Source organism: Fundulus heteroclitus, chromosome 12 (genome assembly GCF_011125445.2).
Source record: "Fundulus heteroclitus isolate FHET01 chromosome 12, MU-UCD_Fhet_4.1, whole genome shotgun sequence".
In the NCBI taxonomy this organism is placed as follows: Eukaryota; Metazoa; Chordata; class Actinopteri; order Cyprinodontiformes; family Fundulidae; genus Fundulus; species Fundulus heteroclitus.
This window is the reverse complement of record NC_046372.1, coordinates 30,882,683-30,896,389: the sequence shown is the minus strand read 5'-3', so window position 1 is coordinate 30,896,389 and position 13,707 is coordinate 30,882,683. Positions and strand designations below refer to the sequence as shown.

Genomic DNA, 13,707 nt, shown 5'->3' with positions numbered 1-13,707 from the left:
ATTCAAGTATTTACATGACAGAAATTCAATAATTTAAACAGGGATGCACTCGTGCAAGCTGCTCCTTCTGTAGGATGTATTCAGAAGCCAGACTTGGAATATGGCTTCATTAATATGCCTGTCCTTGACCAATTAATTCAAGGCAATCTGCCAAAAAAACGGGTAATTACAAGATCACTTCACTCAACACTGAAAGGAGGCAGGAGGCAAACCAACTCACTAACAGCCTTGCACACAAACACCAGTCAAAAATAAAAACACTGATATGGTCGCTTATAAACTTCAGAGTTTCTGTCACTTTACAACACAGAAGAGCGATTTTATTTTTATTAGTGATTTCGGTTTACAATGATTAAAATTTAGCCTTGCTTTACAACATTTTAAGCACGATAAACTAATAAAAAACAGGATAAAAAATATTCTTTTTGCACACACACTGTAGAGCACACCATCCAGTCAAAAATTAAAGGTAGAAATGAATTTAGCAGTCAACAGAAATGACTGAAATGACAGTAAAGTTCATGATGAAAACTGAGAAAGAAAAATGTATTTAAAAACAATTACAGCATTTGTAAGGATAAGTGTTAAAGGGAGGCTGTAGTTCTTGGTGTGTATATTAGAATCACATGGTGGTGCATGGTGGTGTTGTTTTAATGAAAGAGGATGAATCTGTGGGTGAAACTTGTAAGGTTTGCTACTACAGTTTCTCAGTGTAGGCTGGTGTGATGAAATGCTGGATGGCTCCAGCCTTGTTAAAGAAAAAAATGTTCAATAAGTCATTGATATCTATACCGCTGTAGCTTTATTCTCAAAATAGCCATTTTCCAGGCTGTCCTCTCCTCTCTCACAATGGATCAAACACGAGGAAGAAACCCGTTGAATCCGCATAGGATTACAGCAAATACTGAGAAAGATATATATGTATTATTACAGGCCTTTGTTTTAAATGATTTTAGGGCTTATTGCAAAAAGTAGACCTAAAAATAGCTTATTTTTGAAAGTTGCAAAGTCAATCATCTCACTGTCACGCACACACACACACACACACACACACACACACACACACACACACACACACACACACACACACACGCACGCACGCACTCCCCGCTCAGCAGACAAAAACAAGATCACTGTGATGGAAACAATTTAGCTCTGTGAATATAAGCCTAAGCAAGAAAACCATCACAAATGCACATATTTAGATGGTATTTATACACAGCGGGACTTTTCTTGCTCGTAAAATAGTTGTCGAGGAGGATGGGGGGTAGCGCGGTGCAATAACCATAAAAAGGCATATGGTTGGAAAAAAGCCCAGCCAATAAAATGACTTCAAAAACAAAGTTGCTTATAATAAGCAGACTATGCAACACTGAAGCTCACATGAACAGCCCTCATGGATTGTTGGATGTTTGCATTCCACTGAGAAAAGCCAAATAAATGTCGCCAACGTGCACAGATGCTGCAGTCTTACCAATCCTTCGGGGTTTTGGAAGATCAATGAAAAAAAAAAACACCTTTGAAATGGCCATGATCATCATATCACGAGTCACTGTAGCAGATACCAATGCAGCAGTTTTTTTTGTTGTTGCCATTTGTTGTTGCCATATGTCTGTTGAGACCATATTCAGGACAGATCTGACACTATTTGAGTCATACAAGTAAACTATTCAAGCGTTACCGCTCTGTGTTTGTACGACCACAAGACGGCCGCAACGCATGAGTCTAAATTTAGTAATTCAAGGTCATTTGAGGAATGCCCTATTAGCCTCCTTTCCACAGTCTCCTAGGGCTCCTTCTTCCCCAGCTGCTTGACATGATCTCTTGGTTAACTCACCTGTATTCAGTGTCATTCTCCACTTGTCCCTCAGTATTTAAGCCCCTAGGTTGTCGTTGTTTATCACTGGATCCTTCCATTAAACTGCCCCGTATTTCCCCTGTGTTCCCCGTTTTCTGCCTGTGATTCATGTCCTCTTTTCTTTAAGCTCAATATGCTGTAATTTTCTGTTGTTATCAAAAAATCCTTGACTTTCTCCTGCTGCTCCCGAGTTCCTTGTTTCTCAAATCAAGGCACACAGTCATTTTGTTATTCTAAAACTCATAGTAATACATAAGTAATAAGTACTACTAAATGCAGCTTGAGTATCATTACTGGTGCTGGTACACAAATTATTTCTTTTAACATTAGTGAAAGAAAATCTTAAACCTTTTGGACTTTGCACTCACAAGACCCACTGAATGCAGCATGATTCAAGGAAAATTGAGTACATAAGAGACACGAGTTAGGACTTCTTCTGTCCTGGGTTGTTTTTTTTTTATCAGCATTGACCTTTCTCGGATTACAGTCTTGTACTTCTGTACTGGAAAGTGCGCTACTTGAGTGTGTGCTCTGACCATCTTTTGGTGACTCGTATACTTAGAAAGGACTAGAACTTCGATGTTTGGGATCCAGTTTTAATGAAATAACCCTCCTTCTCAACCAGTTAACACATTGCATTTATTATAGCTTATAACATGTCTCAGTAAAAATGACATCACCCAAAATTCCTTTGTTTTTTGTACCTTTTCATTATGGCTTATGTATATGTTAGCCAATTTGTAGCATTTACTCATAAGCTATAGATAACATGCCAGTCGCTTGTCAGTAGAGAAGGAAAAAGTAGCTACGGTGATAAATTGAGATCCTTTTTTCATTAGTAATTTGTTTCTCTTGTGAAACAGTGATTATTGTCTGGTTTATTGTCTGGTTTATGTACATATACCTCTGGAAAACGGAACAAGTCTATTGTTCTGTCGTCATTGTTTTAAATTAAAGCCTCACAGAGCCTCATTGGATGGTAGCATAAAGGAGCGTTCAGCTACCACATTAGATTATTACAGACTAGCTTATGAAACCTTGTGAGGGCGCAGTCTTGGCTGTATGTACTGAAATTATGCATAATATCCAGTCATGATGATGCACCGGCAAAGAAGCTGACATTTATAACCCTGTAACATTATGGTACACTACTTTAAGTAACGCTCCAGTGTCGGCTTGTTCTGTGACAGTGTCATCTTTGCCATTGCTATTGCAGAGTGCCATGGATATTCTTTTTTTGAAGTTGAAAGCTTTTGTGGCATAAACATCACTACTGATAACCTGCATATATATATATATATATATATATATATATATATATATATATATATATATATATATATATATATATATATATATACTCCACATAAGTGTAACAGATGCAAAAAAAAAAAGGTAATTGCTTTGTAAATGTTTCAGCATTGACCTACTACGTTTTAGCCTATGTTTTAGGCTTCGTTATGCAGGCACTCCAATTTTGAGAAATTTACTCATGCAAATGCATAGAGTGGCTGGCATGGCAGGAGAGTTTTGCCTGTCTTCTGAAAAACTCTCCACTCATAGGCAATCATACGCAGTGTATACCGCATTGCATTTTCAGCACGAGTTGACCAGGCAATTATTACGAGTGAAAAACTAAAAAACATCAAACAAACAAAAAATACCCATAAAGGCTTTCTGTCTTGAAGTAGTGGCACTGTAGCCAGACCCTTCAACCCAATATTCACAAACATACATACAATATGTAACAGGAGCACATTGTAGGGGATACATGTACCTAAAACACGTGATAGGAATCGATGTTTTACAAATATGTGTATTTAGAGTTTCCAAGATGACGAGGCAGATAAGAAACAGCTTGACAGCAGCTTTCACATTTTTGAGCAAACGTTTAAAATAACACAGAAAGAAAATGTGAATTTGGCATTACCGTCTTCTGGTTGGGAGTGTGTAAACCAGGCTACGCCAAGTGTAATTTCATCAGAAGTTGATGTTACGCATGTCTGTAATAAGCAGGAAGTAGAAGTTGCAAACTAACATGGACCACATATCTAAAAAAAAACCAAAAGAACAGTGGTTTTCAGGAATGTGTTGTAATTGTTCTGTCATGTCAACTAATATTGGCGATGTTACATACAGTATAGAGATGGTAAAAAATAAATGCAATTCTTCGCTATGTGGAAACAGCTGATCAATCAAGAGAGATAAATGTTCACTACATCAGAATTTTTTAGGCAAATATGTTTCCATCTGTCATTTTGCGCATTAACTCTTGTTGGCAAAAAAACAACCCAACGGGAGCGAAAATTCTTTTGCGAAATTGAGGAAATTATTTCGAATTGTGCCATTTCCATTAACATTTTCATTGTGATACTTTGAAGGCAGAATTTCATATCATTGATGAAACATTTTTGATGCATTGTCTTCGTATTTGTAAGTTGGATTTTCATATTTTTCAGTTGGAAAAACAAAAAGAAAAGCCCCTGAAGTCAGACCTGGCAGAGAGAAACTTAAATTGGTATCCAGTATGGCTTCAGGTAAACATAATGTAGTAGAAGTTACTTGTATTGTTCATTATTATCTGATGGTTTGGATCTTATTAATCATAATGCTGTATAATATGCATTGCTGAATATGCAGGTCATTCAGATGCATTTCTGTATTATATAAAGATTTGCGTATTAAACATTTTGTAACAGTTTAAAATGACTTGAGGTAATTTAGGGGTGGGAAAAAAGAAGTTTAAGCTAGATGCAAAGGTTTTCGTGTCTCGTTGTGTCGCATTAGTCTGTTCGAAGTTTAGTGCAAATTGGCAATCTAAAAGAAACCCAAATGTTTCAAGGTTACTGACAGTTCAAATAGGAAAAAGAGACACGGCGGGGAAAGGGGGACTGGGCGCCTAATCAACAGTCACGATGCTGGCAGTTGTGCAACTGATGACCTAAGCAATGTCAAGGAGTGATAAAGGAACAGGGAGCAAGATAGGCGCAGGCAAAGAGACAGACAAAAGTAGACAGAGAGGATGAATCCATGTATAGATCCAGGGAAAGAGGAGATTCTCCCAGGATGGGCTCTGTTTGGCCTGCTTCCCAGTGTTGATTAGCCACTGTAGTTGCTCTACATAAAACAAACCAGAACATAGCTTTCATTTACATCCTTACATCCCATTATCTTTCAACTTTACAAGCTTCGTTCTGACTGCCTTTACTTGTTTCATTTGTATGTGTGTGTTTTTTTCCAGGATTAAATTGTTTTTCTGAAGCTTTCACCTCTATTCTCATTCTATTGACCTGTGTGTATTGCAGTTGTTCTGAATTCGAAGAGTCCTAATTTGTCAAATTGATTTGGTGTTTCATTGAACATATTAAGGTAAATTCTAATAATCTCAGTGATTTAAATCCCATGGGTAAAGTGAAGAATTGAGAAAGTGTGGTTGAATGTGCTGGCAACTATATATCAGTTTGTAAACGCTTGCAAATCTTCTAAAAGGTCACCCATGGCCGGCCACTTTATATTCAAAATATGTGCAAAAAGGTGTGGGTGAACATAGTGACATAAAAAGCACACAGACGCGCTCAAAGTCACGAAATAACCACAGCAGCCGCAAATTTTAAAGGGTTAAAACACATTTAGTTGTTAACGCTAGAAAGAAGAGATGCAGTGGCAGCAGAGAAAGAAAAAAATGAATGATCAATAGCACGAGAGGATTAAACATTAGTGACAGATTTAGTAACAAGTTGAGTGTGTCCACTCTAAAACGTGAACTCTGGTTTAGAAAACTACAAAATCTGTTCTGAGCTCTCCCTCAGTGACTGCTTGGAGAATTCATTATTTTATTTAATTCTAGAGGAACACCTAAAGTCCGAGGTATAGAAAATAATAATTGTTATTATTTTAGAGGCACACTTGCATGCATGCCTCTTTGTTTTTTTTGCCTTCCATCCCTGTCCATCTGTCCGTTACTCTGACACCACTCAGACACCAGTGACAAAGCCTGTATCTATTCCCATATCCTCAGCTGATGACACTTCAGCATAGAAAAGAGATTTGCACGAGCTTTAAAGGGCTTTTGCCAGCTCTTCTGCCTGTTGTGCCACGCAGAGTTTACAGCCGAAGTGTTAGGACTATGTCTGTTGGTTTAACTAATGGTGTGCGTTGCACGTTTGTGCGCGTGTGTTGGTGTGTGTGGTGCGTTGTGAGGAAACAGATGGTGCACACTGTGGGGTTTGGAGGTACAAAGCATACCAACACTGGAGATTCAAACTAGGATGAACGTACAGCATAGGCTTGATTTTGCATATTTTGTTTGCATACGGTTTTTTGTACACACATAATTTCCTTTGGGTAGATTTCATGCTTGTTTGTAATTTTTTTTGCTTCAACAGGATTGCTTGGCAGGGATTTCAGTTTCTACTTTGCCCTAAATAACTAGATAAAAAGTAAAATAACAGAATTTTAACACCGTTCTCGACTTTGACGGTAATGTGTTTCAGTAGCATGTTAGATTGGCTGTAGAGAAAAAAAACAAGAATCTTGTGGCCAACTTCTGGTCTTTTTGTAAAACTTGGACCTAAGGATATTGCTTTTAGACATCTCCAGTTTATCTCTAAGAACTATAACAAAATACCAGAACGGCACGGAAAAGCTGCAAACATTTAATATTCAACAGGTTCCCCAACACAGCCCTTTTGCTCTACTCTGTTATCTGCTGCAAATGTCGCTCCCTCGCAGCCTGAATGGACGTCATACTTTCGACATCAATTGAAAATACTTGAAAGCTCGGTCGGTTGTGGTCGACCAGACAATTTTTCTGCGCCTTCGTAATACATCAATGTTGTTACAGTGGTTGTTTTTAAAGGAATCGTTATTGAGCTTAGCTATGTCAGTTTTATTTACAACCGTAACCATGTCGTGTCGCAGCACTGTGTGTTAAATGTCATACAAAACTTCTTAACTGACTTTTTTATCCAGTAAATATGATGCAATGTCAGTACTCTGCAAAAGGATGTGCCTGTGGGCCCAAAGTCAGAAATTGTGCTGTGGCAATTTTCTGCTCTGCACAAGCTGAAATACACAAGACTCGTTATGTATATGCACTCTTGATATAAGTACATGCATAATACATGAATAGGCACAATTACAACTCCACAATCATTTTTCTTCATGAATGTTACAGTTTTTCTCAAATCCCATTGTTTTACATTGACTTTGATTTAAAGGAAGCGTTAGAAAACACTGCCTTTCCATTGAGGCTTTTTTTTTGTTGTTGCATGCTTTCTTCTCTGTAACGCTTTTGGCTGTGAGGATGTGTGTCGGTGTGAACTCGGCAACTGTAGTCATAAGAGCTGCTGACTGACACAGTTGCTGATCAAGACTAACACAACAGCAGACATGAAAGGGACAGCTGTCGTGTCCTGGGACCTGACTCTACTGTAATACAAGAACAAGCACGCGCTCTCTCACATGCATGCACACATTTGCACACTCACAAACTGCAGAGCTGTCAGTGCCAGGCAGCCAGGTAGCGTTTGCCTTTTCGCTTCCTGACTGTGAAGGGAACAGAAAGTTGTAGAATGTTGATTTGTTCTCTTTGCTTAGAGTTTAATCTTCAGTAATGTTTATATCTGCATCTTAGTTTTTAATGCTTGTGCCATATTTAGTCATGGGCTGGCTACCCTGTCTGTCTGAAAGTTCCTCTAAAATTGGAAGCGTTTAAGATCAGATAAGAAAAGATAAGAATTCCTTTATTGTCCCACAAAACGCTAAATGACTCAGATTAGTGTAGGGGATAAAATAATCCTTGACTGCAACACCCCTGTCAATTATCATCAAAATGTACAAAGTTGAGATTCTGTTACAAGACTCTAAATCAACATGGATAATAAGCATCTTCAAATCAATAAATATTAATTCATAAATATGAGAAGTTAAATGTGAAGGCAACATTTTTTATTGTAACAGAAAAAAAAGCTAATACTATGTTAGAAAACTAAACTGGTCTGTAGAGCATCGACGGATGAAATATTAACCAGCAGAAGGAGTCGCTGCAAATATCGCACAGATTCAAGGTGAGGTTTCACATCGTTGTGATTGTGAAATATTACAGCAGTTCTTCACCATTACCCAGCTAGCCGCATGCTAATGGTGCACTGGGGTGTTTTTTGTCATAGAGCTCCAAGTCACACATTACCCATTTATCACGTTTTTTCCCCCCACCATACCACTAAAACAGAAAGAGTTGGAAAAATGTAATAAGGCGGGGAAGAATGCAACATAGGGCCCGAATCTGAACTTTGATGAAAGAAAATTAAGGCAAAAGTAATTGATGGGCGTAAAACATCACAATGTTATGTCCTACTGGGCACTCCTGACTTAGGTTATTCTGTGGAATGGGATCTATTTCTTCTTTCACCTTTTCATCCTTTCTCTTCTTTGAAAACATTTTTAGTTGTATGCTTTTTTTTATTGGCACACAGTCTAATATTATATAAAAAAGTGTACTACACTAAACATGTACTGTTCACACAGTACAGTGTTGCAGTAATGACTTGACTAATCTGAACACCTTTCCAGGTGTTTCATTTGCTCTTGGAGATAAATTCAATTTGATATTTTTGGGATATTAAACAGTAAATAGCAGAACGACTCCAGCTGCAAAGATATATTGCTTTTAGAGTGAAACTGTAAGCAGCCGAGCGGGTAAAAAAATAACAATAATGTGTGTACTGTAATTCTTCTAGAACACTTGTAAAGATCTGTAAATAACCCAGGAAGAAGAATGAAAAAATTATTAGCTGCAGTTTGTAAAAAGAAACACACTGCTAAGGATATTTCTGCTTTAAATGTCTGTGCAAGTGGAACTGTACTGTATGTTGCTGTTTTGTGTTGTGGGGGGAAAAAAAATTAAACGTGGGGCAAGCGTACCGCAGGTTTACTGGTTGGTTCCCAGTTAGTCAATCCACATCTTTACTGTCTGTAGTAAATATGGGCTGGTCTCTACCAAGTCAATATTTATGTCTTTATTCCCGGGTTGAACTCAAATGCCCAATATATAATGACTGAACTGAATCTTCTGTCATCAGATTCTTGACATGTAATCTAGCTTTAACACTATATTGCTGTGAGTCCAAAATTGGCTAATTGAAAATACCCGAGAGAGCCAACAATTTTTTATTTTCAATTAAAAGCAAAATAATTTCATTTTAAATCATTTTTACCTGTATGGAAATAAAATAGACACGGAACATTTTATTGAAACAAAATAGAAAATGACAAATAGTTGTTGGTCCAAATGAAGGGCCAAATTGGTACTATTCTTGAATTCAGCGTCACCACAAAATTATTCCAAGGGCCATAAAGGGCCCCTGGGTCAGATTTAGGACACCCCCTCTATAAGTAATCTACAGAACCAAATTCAAGTCATGTACGAAATTGTATGAAATACGCTAAAGTCGTTGAACAAAAAAATCAGTTTAATAAACATCCATGTGGTCTTTATTATAAGGAAGGAACATAAACAGACTGATAATCATTATTAATACCTCAACTATTAATGGTCCACAAACGTCCCAGCTAAGTCAAATGCATACTTTCACGGAAATTGTGTATTCTTGCAAGAACTGTGGTCTGTAGCTTATTGCTATAATCCATACCCATAAGCACATAAAATAAAGACTGATGGCGAGACCCGATTTTCTAGATTACTGTCAAAGCAAGGCAAGTTTATTTTTATAGTACTTTTCAGTACCAAGACTATTTAAAAGTGCTGTACATGGACAAATAAAAAAGACAAATTACAGAGTAGACCACATTGCAGAGAAATAGTAGCGGCAGGATAAGGTATAAGACAAGCTGGACTACAAACTTCAACATCAACGTTCAAAGGAAACTCTAAACAAAAAGGTTTTTAACCTTGATTTAAATTAACTCAGGTTTTCAGCTTCTGGGAGTTTGTTCCAGATAAGTGGAGCATAAGAACTAAATGCTGCTTCTCCGGGTTTGGTTCTGGTTCTGGTTCTGCAGAGTAGACTTGAGTCAGAAGACCTGAGGGATCAGGAGCGTTGATACATTGACAGCATGTCTGTGATGCATCTAGGTCAGGTTCAACTCGGGAGTGTTTTAAAGAGCAGGTCCACATGAATTCTTTAGTCGTCTCTGCAAATGAAGTCCGTCTTAAATCCAAATCTTTGCTCATCTCTGTTACTGGGATCCTAGTTTAAGAACCTCTAGACCCCCCTCCCCACACACACAAACACAGACACTCACAGTGTGATTGTCTTTACGTCCATCTGGTGTGCAGAGTAACAGGACGGAATCCATATAAACCATTCCTCTGATTAATAGAGGAGAAATAAACATTTTAACAACCTGTCACTCTATTTAGGGTTGTGATTTTTAGATAGAAACACTTTCTACAAGCAACAAGTCTCCGCTTCTCTCTTGGTGGGATGAAGAGCCTGCTGCAGACTCCCTGTGATCACCAGTTCTACAATCAGCTTTCACACTTCACTGTTCCAAGAGGAGTGCAGCAGAGAAAAGCTTAAACTCTGCACAATAAATACTTTTACTTTAGTACTGTGAATGAGTTGGGTGACCTTAAAGGAATGTAGTCAAGGAAACTCTAAAAATGACATTTTAGATCATATAGCAAAAGGTTAAATGATTCTGATAAAAAATAATCATTTTGAAAAATTATGAAAACCGATTGAATTCTGCTTGCTAACACTAACAACATTAAACAATTTGTTTAATTATTGACATTTACCTTTACACTGAATACCACTAAGGTATGTTTATTGCATCTTCGGTGAAAGGAGAACTTTACGATCAAGATAAATTCCCTTTAATTTTAGTTTTTGTATGTTTTGCATGTACAGAGTAGTTTGGGGGTGAACTTAGTTTTGCATAATATCTTCTGTTTGGCTTCCTCTTTGTTTGATTAAAAAAATGTCATGTGGGTTGAGATTTAGAGAATTTTACAACCTAGTCATAATCAGATCATTTGAAAGTTAAAAGCCTAGAAATGACAGAGCATGCTGCCTCTCTTCATCTGTATAACAGAAACGATTTAAAAGTGCAGTTGTTCTTCGGAGCTGTAAAAGCATCTGGCAAGCTAAGCGAAACATTACGGCCACCAGCTGAAGTGAAGCGTAGCCAGGACTCAGGCGCCCTCTGGGTCACCCAATCCTGATCATCATTATCATTAATCATTATGAAACGTTTCTATCGTGTGATGCAGCACAGCCCTGCCTATTACCAGCAATAAATTTAGCTGATGTTTATTCTTTTGGTTGCACTATATTTACCTAAAATGTTTAAAATACACATCAGCGTGTGATGAAGCTTATCCTGTTTATTTTAAAGTGAGAAGACATAGCACTTTTCATGCTTTTATATCAACATAAGAAAGAGGACATTATTAAATATTTTTTTATAAAGAGTCTTTAGTATCATAAAAGGTATAATAATTATTGATAGAAATTAAAATATGATGTTATTTTAGCAGCAAAACATGATAGTAGCATTTTCCGGCACAGTTCATCAAATCACTCCATTTATTTATTTTTTATTTTCTATAGGTGTCATCAAGTTTTTTCAGCTTTTTCTTTATTTTAGTCTGTTTTCACACAATGTGCGTTTTTTTCTAATCCGAACCGACAGAGCCGATGACTCTTGGTAAACTAAAAGCACGACTGAAAGACCGCGACACAGAAAGCTTTGTTATCCGCATCTGCTTTTGAGTCAGCCATGTGTGCATCATTTGATTTTATTAGTTTATGTTTTTATGCTTTTAAAACTACACAAATGTCTGCCAGCGTATGAATTTAACTGTTTATACACATAAATGGTGCTGCTGTCTTGCAAAGTCCCTCTTGGAAAAGAGATTTTAAACCTCCATGAGGTTTTATCTGGATAAAGAAATGCTTATATATGTGCAGCTCTCACCGGTATTCTGGCTAGGCTCTTATAAAACATTGTTTTTATTGATTATATATATATATATATATATATATATATATATATATATATATATATATATATATATATATATATATATATATATATATATTTGAGCGAAGCAGTTAGTTTATATTCAACATCTCCACAGAGTTTTGGGTTTGAATGACAAGATGAAGAGAGAGAAACTGAGAGACAGAGAGTTAAAGGGAGAGAGAGAGAGAGCAGTCGCAGTGTTGTGAGTGCCTGCCTGTGGGGTAACCAAGAACCTCACAGCTGGTTGGCCTTTGCTGTGTGCGTGCGTGAGCAAGGTGCGCAGTGAGTTAGTGTTTGTGTGGGAGCCCCTTTCATACAGGAGAGTAATCCAACAGCAGCAGCCGCAGTAGTACGCCGGAGCGTGTTCAGCCTCTGGATGTTAGCGCTGCCTCTCTCAGCTGTTGGACGGAGCCTTACTGTAGGTATCCATTCATGCATGCACAATGATGTTTGGAGTGCCTTTCTGTTGTTGTTCTTTTGTTTGTTTGTTTGTTTCCTTGCAGGGGACCCTTTTAAGTAGGTTGATGTAAAATGATCATTCAATTTGAAGATATGCTGCAATGGTTGCATAGTGGCATTTATCTGTTCCAGGAAGGCGTCAGTTCTCACGAATTGAAAAATGATGAAAGATCTCAGTGTTAGCCAAATGTCTCCATTTCTTTTGTCATGTTCACGTATTTGCATGGAGATTTTCATACATACTTTCCATATACCTTTGCTGGGACTTTCCTCTGTGTGTTGCCTACAGCACGCATTCGCCTTCGCCAAACAGGGCGCAGGTGTTAGTATGTGTGTGTGTGTGTGTGTGTTTTTTTTTTTTTGTGGCTGGGATGGCAGGATGGAGGTGCAGTGGGTGTGTCGTGTCCAGTTTCCGACGAGTGTGGAACCCGAGCTGGCTGCTGGTGTGACATGAGACTGGCCAGTCTCCTGGAAGGGAGGGGCAAAAGGGAGGGAGAGGTGAGGATGTGCGGACAAAAAAAACAAGGAATAACAATAAAAGTAATGGAGGTGCTGGGTTTTTAATTTATTAAAGGTCAGAAAAATATCATGCGACTTGCACTTGTCTTTTGAGAAGCTTGACTGTTTATGTGCATTGCCTTGAGAGTCCCAAATTCCTGTTTCAGTGGGTTAGGTGTTGAACGTGCTCAGAATGAGAGAGGAAGATTACTCGTTTGGCCGGGGATAGGACGACAAAAGATAAAGGAGGAAGAGCGATGAGATGTGAGAGCAGGACGGAGGCAGAGTAGCAGAAATATCACGAGAACAGAGAAGATGAGAGAGAAGAGGAAAGACTACAGCAGGTAAAAATAGAGCAGATAGCTGGAGGGTGGTGAAGAGGAAAGGTCTAATTTGGAGATGTGTGCCTGTTTGTGTTCGTCTCATCAGGTGTTAGATAAGTTACCAGAGAAGCGGTTTTCATCATTTTTCAAAAATGCTCACAACACTCCCCGAAATCTCAATATAAGCCTGTTCATCCACAAACTGTGAGAGCTGAGAGCAAGGATGCCAACAGCTCGGGTGTGAATGACAAAATACATGCTCACTTCTGTACAGTGCATGTATAATGCATGCTGTTCAATTATCCTGGGCCTGGCTAATGTGTTTTAAACATTAAGACCAGATCCAGGAACAAGTTTTATGTTGAATCGTTTTTTTTTTTTTTTTTTTTTTTTCCCAAGTCGCTGCTGATTCAGCCTCTTTCTCATGTAAATTGAAGGTCCCACGCGGTGTGTTGTTCATCCTTTATATCCATTAAAGAATGCAATGAAGGAGCAAATACCACACTTAGGACTGAGAAGTTATGCTATAGCAGGAGATGACTCCCCCACACATTCTATGTTAGGCTTTAAATTGAA

General features: G+C 38.0%; 1 protein-coding gene across 7 annotated transcripts in view; it reads left to right on the top strand.

The window, feature by feature from the left end:
* mctp1a (multiple C2 domains, transmembrane 1a) overlaps positions 1-13,707 on the top strand; it is a 179,922-nt gene that overhangs the window by 25,075 nt on the left and 141,140 nt on the right. The window contains exon 1 of one of the 7 annotated variants that reach the window (XM_036144428.1): positions 12,121-12,269. The exons of the other annotated variants lie outside the window; for them this stretch is intronic. Coding sequence (XP_036000321.1) covers positions 12,228-12,269 — 42 coding nt within the window. The 5' untranslated portion in view covers positions 12,121-12,227. Of the gene's footprint in view, positions 1-12,120; positions 12,270-13,707 lie in introns of those variants that run through there. 7 annotated transcript variants of the gene reach the window in all.